Source organism: Otolemur garnettii, unplaced genomic scaffold, assembly GCF_000181295.1.
Source record: "Otolemur garnettii isolate 467f Iridium unplaced genomic scaffold, OtoGar3 scaffold00012, whole genome shotgun sequence".
NCBI classification, from domain to species: domain Eukaryota; kingdom Metazoa; phylum Chordata; class Mammalia; order Primates; family Galagidae; genus Otolemur; species Otolemur garnettii.
The window spans coordinates 27,211,285-27,230,732 of record NW_003852407.1 but is presented as its reverse complement, the minus strand read 5'-3'; the positions used below and the strand labels follow the sequence as shown (position 1 = coordinate 27,230,732).

The 19,448-nt window shown below is 44.3% G+C and overlaps 1 protein-coding gene across 1 annotated transcript in view; it reads left to right on the top strand.

Moving 5' to 3' along the window:
• The window catches only part of LAMA3 (laminin subunit alpha 3), a 245,007-nt gene that overhangs the window by 98,011 nt on the left and 127,548 nt on the right, over positions 1–19,448 (top strand). The window contains exons 13-20 of the mRNA XM_012802016.2: positions 7,650–7,787; positions 9,649–9,695; positions 10,634–10,733; positions 11,379–11,431; positions 11,655–11,760; positions 12,507–12,606; positions 15,459–15,615; positions 17,795–17,927. Coding sequence (XP_012657470.1) covers positions 7,650–7,787; positions 9,649–9,695; positions 10,634–10,733; positions 11,379–11,431; positions 11,655–11,760; positions 12,507–12,606; positions 15,459–15,615; positions 17,795–17,927 — 834 coding nt within the window. The remainder of the gene's footprint in view (positions 1–7,649; positions 7,788–9,648; positions 9,696–10,633; positions 10,734–11,378; positions 11,432–11,654; positions 11,761–12,506; positions 12,607–15,458; positions 15,616–17,794; positions 17,928–19,448) is intronic.

Here is a 19,448-nt window from a genome sequence, read left to right as displayed (position 1 = left end):
GAAACTTCTAGGTGCAGCAAGAGTCACCAACTGAATACAACTGAAACAGGCCTTGGGATGTGGTTGACAGGAGGAGTTGTGCTGGTTTAATACACTAGTTGTGTAATACTCAGCCGCATCTCTGTGTGGCTTAATTTAACAGGTCTTCCTTAAAGGAACTCCATGATTCTGATTTGTTTCTAAGAACTACCATCATTTTTAATACTCTGCCTATTTAAACCTAGATCACTTATTAAAAACCCCAAACTCTTGGCTTGGCACCTGTAGCTCAGCGGCTAGGGAGCCGCCACATACACTGGGGCTGGTAAGTTCGAACCTGGCCTGGGCCTGCTAAACAACAATGACAACTACAACAAAAAAATAGCCGGGCATCATGGTGGGCGCCTGTAGTCCCAGCTACTTGGGAGGCTGAGGCAAGAGAATCCCTTAAGCCCAAGAGTTTGAGGTTGCTGTGAGCTGTGATGCAACAGCACTTGACTGAAGGTGACATAATGAGACTCTGTCTCAAAAAACAAAACAAAAAAACTCTTGACACTTTTTCCCCTAAAAAAAAAAAAATCACTGCTTTAAAATTTGACCTTCAGCAGACTATTATTCCATCTCGCTGGAATCTGGTTACATGGCCATGTATCTGAGCAAAAGTGAAAACCACATGCTGTAAGATTCCAATGCCCATGGCCTCTGTAGAGCTAAGCCCTGTCCCTGAGATGCTGAAGGAATTCCATAGTCCCTCTCTCAGCCTTACTCTTCCCCTAATTTCTTAAAAATAATTTTTCTAAATTTGGTTATTTGTTTTTCAAGCCAAGTCCATGGTGAATTAGACATATAAAATTAGAAGAAGGGGGAAAGGTTCCTAAGGCAACACACTCAGCAAGGGGGGAAAACAGACAAGCAAATCATGAACTTAAGCATCTAGCAGCCTGGGGCTGTTTAATGAAGGGCAAATAATCCTACCCAACCCCGAAGGTACGGAGGGCATCACTATTAGATTAAGTAAATGAGCATTGTAATGATGGCTCTAGGTCATAAAGGAATGGTTACATTATGTCTAATTTACATGCTTCATAAGGAGGGGAAGTATATCATACATTTTAGTAAGAGTACTGCTATAAATGGTTGAAACGAGGAACATTTTGGTGATTGAAGAGTCAGTTATGGCTTTTTTGCAGTTTCCTGTGATAGAACAATTGACCTAAACTGGTTTAAAACAAAAAATGATTTCTTTGCTTTCATTGAAGTCTGGGCATATTAGTTTGAGGAGCAACTTGATCCAGGGGGCTCAAAAGACATTGTCAGGATCTGTTTTGCCTGCATCTTTTAACTCTGCTATTTTGCATATTGGCTTCATTCTTGGGGAGGTAGCAAGATGACAGAAAACAGTTCTTAGACACACACTGCTACGGACTGAATTGTGTCCCCCAAATTCATATGTCAAAGCCCTAACCTCCAATGTAATGGTATTTGGAGTAAGGAAGTTATTAAGGCTAAATGAAGTCATAAGGTGGAGCCCTGATCCAACAGGATTAGTGTCTTTATAAGAAGAGACAGCAGAAAGAGGACCCAGTGAGAAGGTGGCCCTTGACAAGCCAGCAAGCAGACACTCAGCAGAAACTGAATCTGCTCACACCTCCGTCTTGGACTTGCTAGCTCTGGGAATGGGAGAGAATAAATTTCTGTTGTGAAGCCATCTAGTGTATGGTATTTTGTTATAGCATCTTGAGCCGAGTAGTACTTATCTTTCCAGGAGAAAGATAAGGGGAAAGAGTAGGGGAAAAAGTATGCCTTCCTCCACCAGCGCGGATCTGGCTTCAATCGGATCACATGACCGTTCTTGAGCCAATCCCGTGGCCGTGTAGTTCAGTGCTCTGATTGGCCAAGCCAGAGTCTTCTCATGCACCACACTGAAGTTAAAGTGAACGCCCTCAGAAGAGCCCGAGTGGACCAAGGGGAAGAGAGGTTCCCCGTGGCAAAATCAGGGTGTCATAGCCAAGATGGGGTGGCAAAATTAGGTGTCGGTAAAATACTCAGCTTTCTGAGAAAACTTAGCGCTGCAAAGTGACCAATCCTAGAGAGGTTAGGGACACCTCTGAGGTTTAATGGTAACGTTTTTTCCCCCTGAGAAGCTGAGACCAGACACTAAAAGCTCTTTGATCAGCCACAGTGTATGAAGATAATGCTGTTATCTCGGTTTTGAATGACTGAAGTTACCATTATTTTCAAAATAAGAATTTATCTTCTCATTGATATTTTTGGTAAAATAGGTTTGGAGCTTAGTTTCCATAGATCTGCCCAAACCTTCTGCACTCTAGGGAATTATGAGAGTGACAAGACTTGCAGACAGGCTCTGGGGAGGGGCTGGAGGGACCCCAGCAGGTGTGCTTCAGGCTCCAGCAGGCGGGTGGCTGCCGTCAGCCTCTGCTGAAGTGTGTGGCTCCCACTGGTGGCTCAAGTGATGGCAGAGAGGCTCACCCTGAAGGGCCAAGAGGGGCAGGGAAATCATGTGCTCTGATACCACCCCTTTGTGTTTTCTATTTATTCCTCAGCTCTTCCCAGAAGGGATTAGGGAGAGGGGAAGCACTGTTTGGGCTTCCCCTCCAAGTCTTGCCTGGGTGGATGACTAATCCATACCAATGCTTGGCCAGCCTCAAGGGTGCCTGCTTCAGAGCTGTTTTCTGAATCCTGCAGGAAATCTACTGCCCACCTCCCTCCCAGTGTGGTTCTGAGGGTTACCTGCAGTTTGTTGTGTCAGGTTTGAACCTTTCTGGGCAGAGTTTGAGGGGACACAACATTCTGTCCGTGATGGTCTCCCTTCCCGAGGAGCCCACCTTTTTTCCCTAACAGCTTGTGTGATTTTTTAAAAAGAGAGTTTTGATTACCCATTGCAATTTAAAATCATATCAACGTGGTCCCCAATACTGTATCAGCTGACCTAGTACATCCCAGCCGACAAATATTCTTATGACTTTGCGTTTCATTGCTCCCAAGATTTTTAAAATCTTCTTTAAAGAGAATTTAAAAACTCATATAAGATGTTCTTGCCAACTGCCGGCCTAGATTTATGTTTTGTGTTAAATTAATTCACTCCAGACCTTTCCAAGTACAATGCCGTATTCTTCTCATTTTGACTTTGACTCACAGAAGTGCCTGCCCTGTGGTTTTCTTTTTTATAGGTGTAAAGCAACTTGTAGATATGAGACCAGACTGGAGAATTGTCTACGTGTATATACCATTTATATTTATGTGTGTTTCAACTCTTTGTCTTCAACCACAGAATGAAGTTGTAACTCTCTGGGTTAACTCGGTTATTGGGGGGGTACTCTTCTCCTTTCCTCCTCCCTGTCCCTCATCCTGCCTTCCTCTACTCCTTTTCTCCCCTTCTCTTCATTTTTCTCTTCCTCTCTTCCTCCTCTCAGTCCCCTTTCCCCTTCTTTTCTAGAGAGTTGGCCAGCCAGCTGCTGATGAATGCTTACAGCAGAGGGTGGAGGGTGGGACTGTGCAATGTGGTCCTTCATGGCTGTGAGCTGAGGGCACCAGAAGTGCAGCTGCCCCAACCTCAGCTGCTAACCTGACCCAGGGGGCAGAACCGTTAGAGTTGGATGTTGTCTTCAAGTTGTAGTAACCAGTCTTTCCTTAGAGAAGTCTTATTAATACGTTGCCGATGAGAGAGTCCCTGTGTCTTCCCAGAGTCAGACAGACCAGCGGAGGGAGGAGGGCAGGGGCACTCAGCTGGCGGTGAATGGTTCTGGGAAGGGTTTCTGGCCTGGGATGCTCTTGAGTGAGCCTCCCCCCGCTCCAGGGGCAGTCGCAAGCCAAGTTTTGTGCAATTTTGCCTTGAACTGGCCCTTCTCTGTTGTTTTCTTTTTGTCTAAGAGAACATTGAGGTGATTGATTGGAAAAGGCTAAGGATTTTCTGTAGATTTAGTTTACCCGGAGCCCATTTCCAGAGAAGTGAATTGTGGTACCTATTGGGGAACTGACATTGACTTTGTGGTTTTGACTAAAGAAGGTGCCAGCTGGCTGGCTTTTTCTACCAAAAAGAATAGCTCCATGATCATGGGCCCTAAGAGCATCTTTTACACGATAAGGAGCTCTGTTAAACTATAACTTACAGGTTTTCTACAAAGCGTTGCCTCACTCATGAGTGTGTAACTGAAGGGGAAGAGGTGGCATCCCTCACCTTCAGGAGGGTTCAGGGAGCAAAACTATCAAGAACCTATATAGGGATGGACCCAGGGGAGGGTTTTGACAGCCGCTCATCCTTTTATTGTTAAATTTGGCGTGTACTGTGGAGCAGGACTGTGCTTGGTGCTGGAAGACATTTGAGAGCAGGGCAGACAAGGTCCTCGATCCTGTGGACCTTTGTGATCATTACTTTTTATATTTCTTGGGAGTAAAAGTTTCTTAAAGTGGAAAAAATGAAGAGTAGATACGAAGAGGCAGAATAGTCCAGAAACTCCAAAGGACCTGGGCCAAAACAATGAGCAGAGTTAAAATATTTTAAAAGTCTTACGGTATTTCCAAGAATGAGAACAGGAGTGCCAGTGTCGGGATCTGGGTTTGGGCCTTGGACACTTTCATAACAGTTGGATTGAAATGGGAATCACGATGCCAGATTAGTTCACGGTTTTAAAGCACCATGCATACTTTTAAGCTCAAGCCTTTGTTTTATCCTCCAGAGTGTACCTGTGTCTCTGGGCCCCCTGGACAACCTGTGGCCCTAGAAGCCAGTGTCTGTCACCCATATTATACCATGGAGCTTCTGCCACAAGGCTCAGGCAGCTGCCCTGACTGCCTCCATGGGTGTTTTTCTCTCTGCCTTCACTTTCCCTTAGGGCACAAATAGCAGGATGAGCTATTCTCCGGGTTCTCCGGAGAAACAGAATCAATAAGGGGTATGTGTGTGTGTAAGAGGCAGACAGAGAGAGAGAGATTTATTTTAAAGAATTGGCTTGTGCGGTTGTGAGGGCTGACAGGTCTGAGATCTGTAGGCAAGGCCGGCAGGCTGGAGACCCAGGGGAGCGTCGGTTCTGTAGCTCACGTCTGAAGACAATCTGGAGGCAGAAATCCTCCTCCTTCAGGGGATACTGGTCTTTTTCTCCTAAGGCCTTCAACTGATGGGATGAGGCCCACCCACAGGAGGGAGGGTAACTCCGCTTCACTCAAAGTCCACTGATTTGCATATTCATCTCTTCTAAAACAAACCTTCACCGCAACGTCTAGACTGGTGTTTGTCTAAACATCTGGGCACCGTTGGCCTAGCCAAGTTGACGTAAAATTAACCACCACAAAGCGCATGAACATTTCTCAGAAATGTGCTTCTAGATAGGGACTTAATCTCTGCAGACAGGCCAGGTGGAGCCATGGGAGGAGGCGGATGGAGAAGGCAGCCAGAGATTTGAGTCTTTGTTCTGCCGTCTGCCAACACGGGGAGTGACGTTAGACACATTTCTTATATTTAGTTTCCTGTGGAGTGGGCTGCTTCATCAGTAATTCTCTAGCCCATTTTCTGGATTTTTAGCTCTTTAAGGTCAAAGAATGCACTTGCCCCTCACTGTCCGTGGAGAATTGGTTCCAGAACGTCTCTTGGACCCTGAAATTCATAGGTGTCCACGACCTTGATGTAAAATGGCGTAGTGCTTGCACATAACCTACACACATCCTTCCACATACTTTAAGTAGATTACTTATAATAGCTAATACAATGTAAATGCTACAGTTACAATACTATGTTAGTGTATAACTATATATATATGTTATTGCTGTATTGGTATTTTTTTACTCTGTTTTTTCCCCTGAATATTTTTGATATGTGGTTGGTTGAGTCTGTGGCTGTGGAACCTGCAGACACGGAGGGCTGCGTTTTTTTGTATTTCCCTCCGTAATACCTCGCTGTGGTGCGCTCATCTGCTGGATGGCTGCTCGTAAAGTAGGGGAGTGGAACGGTGGCAAATTTTCTGAGTCTGCTACTAATTGTGTCCTTCTTTGCAAGACACGTAGTCACTGAAATCCTAGGTGATTTGTAAATGAGAATGCTAACTGAGTTCCCTTCCATCAGTGAGAGATTTGTATGTTTCCAATGACAACTCAGGAAAATATTAATTATTTCTCGAAAGCACTTCCGGGGCCACTTGCCACACCTGGGGCTGGGCTGACTCCTGTCAAAGAGAAAGGAAACAGCTCTGTGCTCCAAGGCTTAGTGATGGGGGGCTTTTTGGATCCCAAGGCCACTGTAACTAAATCACTGGAATTGGGACTTTACCTTAGGAATCTTTTCTTTTCCAAGATCCCAACTTTTTGAAAGCTTGATAACAAGGTTTGTGTGTGTGTGTGTGTGTACACTGGATATATAAATTTGCAAGTCAGAAATGTTACTTGTTGAATGCATCGAGTTTATTGCTGTTCATTAATTCAATATGGGATAGTGTAAAGAGTACGTCCCAAAGCGCTGGGGACCTGCATAATCAGAATAATAAAAGCAAGACATGCGCCAGACATGGTGCTTCGTACCTTACTGCTAGTGGTTCTCTAATGACCTCGTGACAAAATGACCTGTCATCAGCTCCAGTTTACAGGAAAGGAAACTGAGGCTTAAAGAGGCTAAGCAACTAACTCATGGTTGTGTGGCTTACTAGTGGCACAGCTGGTGTTTGTTTCCAGATGTGTGTAATCCCTCAAACTTAAGCCCTTTGCTGAGGACTAATTCCATGACTTTGGAATTGCCACTTAACTTCTGAGCTTCCCCCATGTAATAGTGGAATTCAAGAGATGATCTCTCTAGTTGCTTCCAGTTCTTAAGATGTAAAACCCTTCCACTGAAGAGGTCAGTCCCCTCGTTTCCACTGGTCACCCCTCCCCAGAAGCAGAGCCCTTGCCGTGTAAATGGGGGTGACACCAAGTGACTCCAGCCCTATAGGGGTTTAGCTGCAGAGATTGGTAGGAACTGCCCCAGTGAGAAGAAGGAGCTGAGAGAGGAATGGCCTGAGTCTCCTCTCTCCATCCACGCATGTTTATTCATCTGCTTAGCCAAAGTCGAGGTGCTGCCTTTCCCATCCCTTCCCAATGCTGCCTGCATAGCTTTCCCCGACTATTCAACCACACTGGACCTTGAGAAAAGCTGTATGAAGAGAGGGGTCAGAGAAGAGCAGGATCTCAACTGGAATGTTTGGCCCCCGATCCCCGGGGGGATGTGGAATCAGAGTGGCCCCTGCCATGAGTCACATCCCCCAGCAGCTGTCCCCTCCATCTTCCTTTTAAGACTGTCAGTGCCTGTGTGTGACAAGCATCCCCAGAGCCCTCACCCACCACCTGCCACTCTTGCTGAATATGACATTAATAACAGCACTAGAAACTAAGCCAGCAGTGAGCGAGGGCTTGCTGTGGGAGGCATTGTCCCCAGCTCCTTTAGTACACATTACTCGATCCTCGCAGCAATCTTGTCAAGTAGAGGACAGAGTCACGCCCATTTAGGGAAGGGGAAACTGAAGTGTAGAGCAGTTTGAGTGGCTTGTTTTAGGTTCCAGATCTCACAAGAGGTGGAGCTGGCACCTGCCTTTGAGTCTTTCTGGCTCCCCCCAACCCCATGCTCTGATCCAGGATGCAACTCTGTCCCTACCCTGCTGCCCTGGGGTGACCGAGTTCTTTTCATCCAGCTTGCTGGTGTTCTGCCCTTGGATCCTACCAGACACCTTGCCACCCAGTGACTGGACAGTGTGAATGCCGGCCTGGAATCACGGGACAGCGGTGTGACAGGTGTCTCTCAGGAGCCCATGATTTCCCCCATTGCCAAGGTAAGGAAGCCAGCAGCACGCTGGAGGGCTGGTTCCTCACCAGAGCGTGTGCCCCCAGAGAGCCTCCCAAGGAAATGCCCTGCAGACCCACCGCTGGTCTCCATATTTGACTCAATCTGCCTGGTTCCTCCCCAGTCTGAGTCAGCTAAAGCCACACACATCAGATAGGCATCCTCAAAGAATCCAGAAATGGTCTGCTCCTTACTTAAAAAAATTTAAATTTCCACGTGCTATACAGTTGGATTTCTTGGTTCACACGTCAGATTTCTGTGGACAATAAGGGTGACTCCTTTAAGGTAAATGGGGCGTTTGTTTTTGCTTGTCTGGAGACATGGACCTGCTCTCCTTATTGGGTTGTGGTGCTGCTATCACAGATTCTGTTGGAATCTTCCTAGCACGTCCCCTTGCAGGCAGGCTGAGCGGGGCCTTTGCTGTGTTTCTGTCTGTCCTCTCCTGCCTCTGGCCTCCTGGGGCTGTTATCACACTTCAGCTGGAAGTTAGGGGAAGGGGAGTGGGTTCAGGGTGTCTTTGCTGCCTAGAGAGAGTGAGCCCAGGGGAAAGGAGATGGAAACCAACCCACGACTAGGGGAAGCGTTGGTAGTCACCCCTCCACTGGCATGAGAGATTGAGAGTCAGCCCTGCTCTGGGGTAGAGGGGACAGAAGTGAGGTACCTGCAAATCTCCCGGAGCTCCCCAGTGTGGGCAGCCTCCAGGGGCTGGCCAGTAGCTCCTGACTGTTGATTTCAGAGGACTCCTGCTCTATTGAGAAGTGTTTGTTCATCAGGAGAATTTGGTTTCCTCACAACTCTCCTGCCCCTGAAAATGCTCCCAGCCCATCCAGCCTGACCTTCAGAGCTGGCTGAAGACAAGGCCACACAGATTTCTTTGAAATTGTGGCCAGGGTCCCTGGCATTCAAGGGCATCCCAGGCTGGGTCTGCTACCTCCACTAGCCTTAGGAGCCCACAGAAGTATGTGACTGCTGGGCAGAGAGGCTGAGAGCCACAGCCATCCCGGGAGTAGATGGCTGGGATGGGAAGGAACCTTAGGCTGGGCGTGGTCAGGTTGGAAAACAGAAGAATGGGAAGCTTAAGTTTAATATTATAGAAAAATGTTGGGGACAGAAGAGGAGAGAGAGAGAGAATGAATAAGAGAATGAGAATCATTAAGGAGACACCAAAGCCAACAGCAACAAAGAGGAAACAAAGCGGGAAAAGACCAAAGAGCAACTTTTTAGCAAACACAATTTAAATGACTTGAAAACCAGGCTTGGAACAGGCCGACCTAACCTTTTCCAGTTCAAATGCTGTGTGGTAGTAATACAGAGATGTTGCAAGATCCCAGTAAGAGGGATTACATTAGGTTTATAGTGCTATGCTAAATTAATGAAGCAAACTAATTGATTTTATAAACAATTTCAGTATACAAGTGGGAACATGGGGGGTGTGATAATTAAAGAAATAACCCTTGGTTACCCAAAAAATGTTCTTACAAATCTTGTAATTTCTTTATAATGGACAATTAGAAATCTCTTGGTACCGTGTTGCCCTCTTCTGGGCAATCCTAAAGATGCTCAGAATTTTAGAATCTCCTTATCCTAATCTCCTCCCTCATTGTCAATTAGAAATGAATTTTTATTAGCAGGCTGGGTTATGGCAAAAGAGGTGATGTAGGGATTAAGGACCATAAATATTATTTGGAATGCCCGACTGGGAATTGCATATGAAGTCTTTGCCACTCACCAATCAGAAACATAAACATGCACATATATGCATTATATGTGTTTAAAACCTTTTAAAACTGCAAACATCAGAGCGAAAACAAGCCATCAGATATTTTCAGCAATTTCTAAATCCTATACAGGTTTCAGCCACGCCTGCAACCCGGCTGGTACGATTGACTCCAGTTTGGTAAGTAGAGAATTATTAAAGGACTGTCATTCTAACTACTGATACCTATGAAATTGGGGGGGGGGGAGGGGCTTCCTGAAATCAAAAGTAAATTCAAATAAGCCCTGGGGCCAAATTGCTTAAAGACTACCTTGTTCTTTTTCCAAGCACAGATGTGATTTTTTTCAAAAGCAAAAGAATACGGTTCATTTAAACTTTGTGTTCTAGAGTTTAACTCTCACTGCACGTTACTCTGAGGGTGCTGCCACCAAGGAGCCCTGCACATAAGTCTAAAGGACATAATTAATAAAATGGAAAAACAATGGCCACATCCACATTGAATGAAGCTGGCTGTGTACAAAAGAATGACAACTTATTTTATATCGTTCCAAACACAATAGTATGGTATTCTTAGGATAGTTTTCTAAGACATCTAAAAATTATTGATCTTCTTGATCTCAACACCTAGAGGTGCTGGCTCTGGGCACCAAATGGACAGAGGCTCTGCCATCCTTACTATGAGGCTGGATGACATTGAAGCCAAGGCAGCTAATCTTGTGTATTACAAAAGCCCTCTCAGATAAACACAATTCTCCCCTGATTCTCAGTGTGTTAACAATTCAGATATTTTTCCATTTAAAAGTATAGCCCATGTTATAACAGCATCAACAGACACTGACAACTTTATAAATAAGAATGATTTTTTAATTTTTTGTTTCTCTATATTTTCTAATTTCTTTTTAACCACAAACATGCATTATGTGTATAATGAATACATGAATAATCTTAAAAAGCAAGTAGCAGACTGTTGAAATCAACCCAGTATGTTTATTCCCTTGATATATTTAATTACTTTTCATGGCCAAAATCGATTTCTGCAATAAACCTGTGCTCAGAGCACATGTTTGAAAACATATCAGTTCCAAGATATCAAATGTTACTTTGATTTTTATTAAAAGGGGTATTGCCAATGCAAGCTTCATGTTGAGAGTCCTACCTGTAGCATCTGCAAACCGTTATATTGGAATCTAGCCACAGAAAACCCCCATGGATGTTCAGGTAAAGGTTTCTTTTACATTATAATTCACCGTATTGTAACTTCCTCTTAGTTTTCTCTGCCTCAGTAACTAAAACCAGAAAAGAGCTATTTGTTGAATCAGTTCGATTTGAGTGAAATTCCGTGTAATGCTTTGAAATCCCCCCCCCACACACACACACTTTTTGTAGAACTTCTGTCATTTCCGAAATCTCAGCAAGGGATTTACATCTTGTTTCCGTATATGTATTTTGTTGTTTGCAAAGGCAGCCATTGATAAGTTTCTTTTTACCATCTTGTTTTTATAAACTACTCTTTCTAGTTTAATGTTATTTGAACTTTTTGCTTATTTGAAGCCAGAATAAGAACTAAACAACACCAAGTCCTAAACAGACTTGAATATCCTTGAACGACCTTGACAGTAAGCACCATGTTGAATCTATGATGTTGCAGCCTTTGTCTCAGAGTAGCCATAAACCAGCCACTGCTTTTTGTAAATGGATGGTACTGATCAGTCTCTTCTGCCAACCCTAGAAAGTTAGCACGCTGGAAAGGCTGACTTTCCAGCCCTTTCCAGCACACTGTCACGCTGCAGGCATGTAACACTCCCAGGGCTGGGGAACTGTCTTTTGTGCCCTTGGTTCAAGGACGCTCTCTTTTCTCCACAGAATGCCGGTGTGATACGGCGGGAACAGTGAGTGGAGTTGGAGAGTGTGGGCAGGTAAAGTGGGCCACGTTTTTATAAGGTAAGGGTAGAATGTTACAGCACTGCTGGTGCCATTCCCGGGGGAGTGTTAGTCCCTCTCTCATCGTGCAGGGTGCCAGTGTTTTTCAGATTCTGGCCATCCCTGCTGCCTATTGTACAGTGAGCCAGTTTTCAATCTTGAAGATTCTCCAATGCTGTAATCTTACCAAAGTTTGTCATCCGGCTGATTGTTCTGCAGGAAGATGGTGACTGTCATTGCAAGTCCCATGTGGGTGGTGATTCCTGTGACACCTGTGAAGATGGCTATTTTGCTTTGGACAAGAGCAATTACTTTGGGTGTCAAGGTAACACATCGAGGGGTCCTGAGCAAAGCACAGGGTTGATGGACAGAGATAGTCAGAATACCCTTTCTTCTGGGGTCATTATCTTCGTGCCGGCTTTCTGATGGGTGGCACTGAGACAACCTGCTCAGGGAATTTGGCCAGACACTAGGTGGAAACTAGTCATGGTTGCCAATGAGGTTGTTTCCACTTCTCTTGTAGCTTGGTACACTGTTGCCTTAATTATGAAAAACATAATTGGGTGGGAGGGCATCTGGTAATTTTATAAATAACCTCAAGAGCTAGTAAAGATATATTTTGTACTATCAGAAAAGCTAACACCATGTTTTTAGAGAGTGTAGTGGTAAATAAGGAAGGTGCAGGAACAGCGACCCCCACATCTACATCTCTCTGATGGCCCCGCGTTAGTGCAGCTTAGTAACAACAGCACTGTGTTTCTGAATCGTGTTGACACCCTAAGCTACCGTCACCTGTGCATTGGACAGCTGTGTTTGAGCTGGCCTGTGGCAGGGCACCTCTGGCTTAGAAGTACACTTTTGGAGGGACACACTATTTTAGTTCGCAGGATTCCTACCTACATGTATTTAAACACCTGCCAGAGACAAGAAGTGGCAGAGGAAAGAAGGCAGCCCCTGCAGTCACTGGTGACTTTGGGGTGATTTTTCCTTCTTGTGGAGGCAGGGAAAGCGCTCAGCACGGAGGCCGCTGGAAGCATCTGATGGTAAATGCTGCCGTTTCCTGACTTCCAGGCTGTCAGTGTGACGTTGGTGGGGCGCTCTCCTCCATGTGCAGCGGGCCCTCTGGGGTGTGCCAGTGCCGAGAGCACGTCGTGGGAAGGGCGTGCCAGCGGTGAGTCTGCAGGAGGCTTCCTGGTATGTGCGTCTTGTGGAAGATGGGTTTGGACATTTCCGCCTGTGCTACTGCTCTGGGGAAGCGAGACAGTCCTAATTTGCAATCTGGATGCCTGTTTGAGATGGGAGCAGCTTCACTTGAGAGTTCCCACAGGTGCAAAAAGCTGGTGGGCCAGACACGAGCTGGGAGGGTGAGGTGGGTTCACATGTCCCGGCCTCAGTGTCAGGGCATGAGAGCCAGCGGATGGGCCAACTTGGGGAGAGAGGGAATTAACAAGGGACAGCTCCACACGGTGCCTGGGCTGGTAAGATTCAGTCCCTGCTTCTCCCTCGGGTCCCAGGAGTGAGGGCATGGAGAAGCCAGGGTGTTGCCTGGGGCTGGGGCTAGGACTGGGGCTAAGAAGACGATAGACATGGGAAGACGGGCCTCATCCTATGCAGAAGCTGATCAGAGGGAACTGGGGAGGGAGTGAGGCGGAGCTGGAGACCGGGGAGGCCACAGGAGCCTCGGTAGCATAATCTTTCCTCAGCCATTATCTTTAGCAGCTTATAAATATCTCAAAGCTGTGTCCATCCATAATAATTTCCCCTCAGCGGAGGGAAGAGAAAGTCAAGTTTTAATGTTCTAACTTTTAATCGTATGCTGGAAACTGTGAAATGCAGCTTCTTCTAAATCTCAGGTACCCTCACTGCTTGTGTGATCAGCAGATTCATATAGAGATCTTTTATGCAGTTAAGGTAAATTGTATTTGGATGGTGTTTCTCTGCTCTTCCTCAATGCCTCCAACATCTGAATGCTAACCGTCAGAGCCACCAGCTGTGCTTTTCTTTGGTCTTTCTAATTGCCCGTGGACACTGCCCTTGTAATGAGTGAAGGACACAGCTAAAGGTTTGTTTTCCCGCTGACAAGCGCCATTCACGGTGGGCCAGAGGAACTTCGCAGATATACACACATATCACAGACATTGTCCACCCGTGTTCTCCCTCTTCTCACCCTTATAACTTTTCCCCTAGTTAACCAGCAAATGTTTTTTCTTTTCCAACTGTATAAGTGATTTGGCTGATTTTCAGGATAAAATGTTGTAACCAAATAAGAATTACATTATCCAACCTGAGGCAAAAATATTAATTTTTTACATTATGATGCACACACACACTCATTGAGATTTGGATCATGTCCTTTGACTCAGTGGCAAGTGATAAATGAATTAAAGGACAGCAAACCAGCCATCTGGGTAGCCTGGTGCCTTTCCTCCAGGTTGGCGATCTTGGGTCTTTTTGCTAAATCCTCCCAAAACGTTTCTTTATGATATGATTTGAGTACTGACAAGTGTAGAAAACATTCACATAGACTTTATTTTCTAAATAATTTTTATGATGATAAACGTAATCCATGTTCATTATAGATACTTTAATAAGTTCATCAAAGAAGACAAAAATCTTCATGCCTCCACCTTGAGATAACCACTTTTAATATGTTTAGTGTATTTTTTCTAGATCTTATTGATGAATAAAAATTATCATTGTAGGCTCAGCGCCTGTGGCTCCAGCGGCTAAGGCGCCAGCCACTTACACCTAAGGTGGCGGGTTCGAATCCCCAGCCTGGGCCCGCCAAACAACAATGATGGCTGCAACCAAAAAAGGGCCAGGCGTTGTGGCGGGTGCCTGTAGTCCCAGCTACTTGGGAGGCTGAGGCAGGAGACTCGCTTGAGCCCAGGAGTTGGAGGTTGCTGTGAGCTGTGATGCCATGGCACTCTACCCAGGGGGATAGCTTGAGGCTCTGTCTCAAAAAAAAACAATTATCATTGTATTTTTCATAGACTCTTTATTAGTTTCTTCACATAACATCTTAAACATTTTTATTATCATCAACCTTCAAAAATATTAGTGGTTATATAGTATTCGTAATTTATTTTATAATTGTATATTTATGCTGTTTACAAGTCTCCACTGTTTGAAACATTCCTTTATGTTAATTGTTTGACACTCTATAAAATTATTCTATGGAAGTTGAATAACTGGGTCTAAGGGTATGAATATTTTTAAGGATCTTCATGAATTGTTTCTGGAAAACCTGTAAACATCCTCATTTTACTCGTGATATAGGAGCACGGCCTTTTATTTCTCTTGGCTGATTGATCTTTGTAGCTTTAAATCCACTCACTGCTATTAGCTTGTGAACTGGATTGGCAAAATGTATCATTTTGAAGAACTTCAACTAGATTGGCTGTTAAATGCCCCACAAGCTTTGGAATATTTTTGATCCTTCTCTCTGCCTGCCATGCATGGACTTTGAAAGGAATCCATTAATAGGCATATTGTTTAAGTGGGAAAAAGGCATAGAAAAGTCATTCTAATGATTTAAAAATGACTAGAGAGAAAAATGTATCTAACTTGTAAACTTAGCATATGAAATATTTTATATCATGTTTACCATTCCATCTATGTTGCTAAGAAACAGTGCCTGACACATAGGTATTAATATTTGTGTAATGAGTGAACATGAGTGCTAGCAATGAGTGAAAAAGTAAATAAATAGCCAATAACCTAATATGACCTAATATTTAGAACATGTTCCAGGATATGGGTTACCTTACATGCCACTGTGGGTTGTGCTAAGTGACTTTCTCATTTTGATGTTTGGAATGAGTACGTGTTGGGTGTGTTCTACGTGAATGTTTATGTGAATGAAAGCACAATGTAGAGAAAGCCGGGGATCTCTCTCATTGTCCTTATCTGATGTGTTCTGTCAACCCAGCAGAGTTAGCAGTAACTTTTGGGATTAAAGGATGTTCAGATGATCAGTGACCCTAATTTGCTGTATCTGTGTTTACTTTTCATTTATAAAAGGCCTGAAAACAACTACTATTTCCCAGATTTGCATCATATGAAGTATGAGATTGAAGATGGCACGACACCTGATGGAAGACATCTTCGGTTTGGATTTGATCCCCAGGCATTTCCTGAGTTTAGCTGGAGAGGATATGCCCAGATGACCTCAGTACAGGTATGTGGCTGTAAGGAAACCGCTCCATAGCAGGGTAGCCCAAAAGTGGTCTGTCCCCAAAACCGATCCCAGGATTCATTTTCTCCAGGGTTTGAGTTTGAGCGGGAGTTGATGTTAGACAAACTTAGGGTTTGAGGTAGGGCTGGATCTTAATTGATAAGCATATATGTAGATTTCTTAGTTCCTGGTTACTTTGATTTGGGCAACAAATCAGAAAATGAAAGGGTTAAGGAAAGTGGTGTTTATCTTTGGAGACGTTTTATAAGAAGAAAAATTTCCTAAATGACATCAGGCCATATTATAACATGAGGAATATTTATCTTTGAAACTGTTTATGGGAAAATAAAAATGAGTTGGCTTAAATCATTCCAGGAAAGCTAGTGTTGCTAATTTTTGACCAAGGCCTTTCTTAAACTCCAAATTAGTGTGTGAACAGAAACTAAGATAAGTGATGCGTGTCAGTGCTATTTAATTTTTCTTTCCCATGTTTCTCCTTCCCTTCCTGCTTCTTTTCTGTGTCCATCCATCTTGGCCTTCTGCTGAAATGAGTAAGGGAATTCTTTGGTTCGCCTTTATTTTTTTTGTCCCCCTCCTCCTTTAGAGCTTATACCATATTTACAACTAAAAAATTCCATATAGTCATTGAGTAGTTTTGCCCTCAGAATTTCTCTTTGAGGTTGGTCTCTTTAAGCCATTTCTCAGTGAGGAATTCAGAATAAGAGCAGTAAACTGCTAACCATGGTAACGCAATGTCTGTCCTTAGCGGATTCCGGACTGGAACTGGCTAGTTCTGTCTCAGGGAGCCCATAGAGAAACAGGGAAGCTTCATGGTTCTCCTGGAAGCCACCCTGATTCTAATTCTGCTTTTTGCCTGGCCGAAGTCTCTCACCCAAGCTGCCTTTCCTAAATAGTACCTAGAATTTGAAGACACCTCACTCTCTATTCCTCCTCCCCAAATACAGCAATTAGGTTTCATAAGCGTTTTGATTTTACTTCATTACTCAAAAAAAAAAAAAGCAGTGGATTCCACTGAGTCATTATAGGATGTGAATGACTGAGAGCCCTGTCATGGCAGCCACTTTCTCACAAGTGTGTGCAGCTGGAAAGAGCAGCTGGTAAACACAAAGGAATGAATTTCAAATGGTGGATTTTCTGAGGAAGCTGCTTCAGTGAGAGGACCTTAATGGTGTCCCTGGAACCATCACTAACTTTACTCCACTCCTAATACATTTTTCTTATTTTATTCTCCAACTTGGAACTATCACTTAAAGATGAACTCAGAGAAAGCGTGTGGGCCCACAGGAGTTCCTCAGTGCCAGCTCCCTGCAGCTCCTGCTTCCAGAGCAAGTGATCCTGCCCAAAGTTGGTCTTTCTTGTTACCAGTATCTTACTCAGCAAATATCCCTTTCTTTCTTAACCAAAGGAACTGGGGGAGAGACCAAAAGCACCACTGATTTGGGAATTTCCAAGCTCCATGGACTTTCCTTGAGCCACAGCCAGACCTAGAGGTTCAGAACTAGAACAGTCTACTGCTTTCTTCAAGGTCACGGGCTCCACAGCACTCACAGAGTTGCCTGAGCCCTGGGGACCAGAAGGAACCCTCCTCTAAGATGAGAACCCAACCTTCTTCTTGCACAGGGGACTGAGACAAGGCTTCGTAAGACCTAATATGTGTATTTTATTCCCTACAGCCAGATTTTACCACTGTCAGGCCCTTCTCCTTAGCTGCTGTGGTTTCTCATCTATGTGGAGTGGGCTCTGGGGTGGTCTCTCTACAGGGACGGTGGTGTGAAATAATATACTGTCCTGTCCCTCTCTTCTGTCTTTCTATCTCTCCCAGCCAGTGGTGGTTGTCCCTGTCACTGTGACTTTCTTAAACTAGTCCAGCTAGTACTCCACTCTGTCTGCCTGATCACAAACAAGGTCAAAAGATGATCTCAGTTGCCGAGGGAGCGTTTCACTGTAACTTTCCCTGTAAGTGACCTTCATTCATTCCTTAGGCTCGCCTGTTTCTATTGCCTACGAGCTACTCAGTGCTTGTTGAGTGGGTGTGAATATGTGTGTATTTGTGTGTCTGTGTAAGTCAAATAATAAAACTGGAATAAAGTCACTGTTTGGCTAGCATGTCTTTTACCCAGTTGTTTTTTTTCTATAGTTATGGCTTTTTGGTATTTTCCAGAATGATGTAAGATTAATATTGAATGTGGGGAAGTCCAATCTCTCCTTGTTTCAAGTTATTCTGAGATATGTTAACCCTGGAACTGAAGCAGTATCTGGCCGTATTACTATTTATCCATCCTGGGCTAAGTCCGGTAGGTAAAATTCCAAGCCTCTTTTTTTCCAGTTATCACAGAATCGATCATTCTTAGAAAACCTGAAGCCTGACACATAGGCTGATTAGAGACAGGTGTCTAGGCGGCCTATTCTTCATTACTGTTTTATTCTCAAAACAAACTACTTATTTAAATTTTCTTATTAAATTTATTATTAACTGATGAAATAACCCATATACCTTGGCCGAACTCATAGGTTATGATACTTTCATGGAGCAAAGCTAATTTATTATTCATTCATGGTGAAGTAAATCTCACCTTTGGGGATTATTTGAGAGACTTTGGCATACTGCCCTAAATTCTCCCATCGTTTCCGGTAAACCAAACACAGTAGAATCTCTCTAGGTTGACCACCCTTATGGACTGTAACAAACTGGTCAATATACAGAGGTGGTCAACGTAAGAAAGTAGGCCTACTGTGCTGATATATACATGTGGTGCATGTCCAATCTATGAAAATTATGTCAACTTAAGGAGGTGGTCAACTATGGAGGTTCTACTGTAGTTCTAGGACAAATGGGTGAGGACAGGAATTTTTAGCATGAATGCTATAAAGCATGAAGCCCAACGGAGCCGCAGGAGGGGCTGTAAACCTTCCTGGAGGGTGCGGGATTCCTGCAGATACAGAGACACGAAAGATAGCACAGCCTCACACAAGTCTGCTGCGTATGGAATCAGGGTTTCTCCCTGTCCTGGAAACAGAATCTGGGAAGCACTTGGAATCCCACATGGACACAAGAGCACCAGTGGAAATCTAATTTAGGATCCCGATGTGCGTGTCTTTGTTAGCGCCCGTGGCTGAGTCAGCAGTGGGGGGAGAAATGACATCATTCCCAAGTTGTGTCAGCCAGGCTTGTGTGGTTGCAGGTAGATTTTCAACCAGCAGAAAGAACTTGCAGGCTTACTCTGCAGTCACAGGGTACTTTGGCATCTAAACTGAAGAGGGTTGGAGAGGAGTCAGTGCAGAGAGGTTGAGTAAATTGCCTAAGCTCGCCACTGGTCTTTGTAGACAAATTCTTCAGAGTCCAAACTCTTTCTAGTAGACCGCTGTGCCTCCTAGGTGACAATAACAGTAGCAGTGTGACCTCTGTTGACCCAAACAGTTGGAATACACTTTGGTTTGTTTCCTCATCCTCCAGGACACTTTTCCTCCAAGTCTGAGCCAAGAGCCTCCTGTCATGTACACCCGTAGTAATTGATGTCTTCTCCCAAATGCACCGACCACTCTCTAAACTGTGCCCTACTCTGTTTTGTAATTTTTATACATCACTGCCCCGTCCCACCATCAGGAAGAAAAGACAATGCTTATTGTGTTCACTGGCTTGTCCCCAGAACTTAGTTCTAAACCTGGCATATAGTAGGTCGCCTAGATGTTTGCAGAATAAGAATGAATGCAAGGATTTGGAATAGACGTTTCTTCTAAAGAAAAATTTTAAACTGAACTCAGATCCAACAGTTTTGTTTCTGCACCTTTGCAGTCCCTCTTTTTTTTTTTTTTTT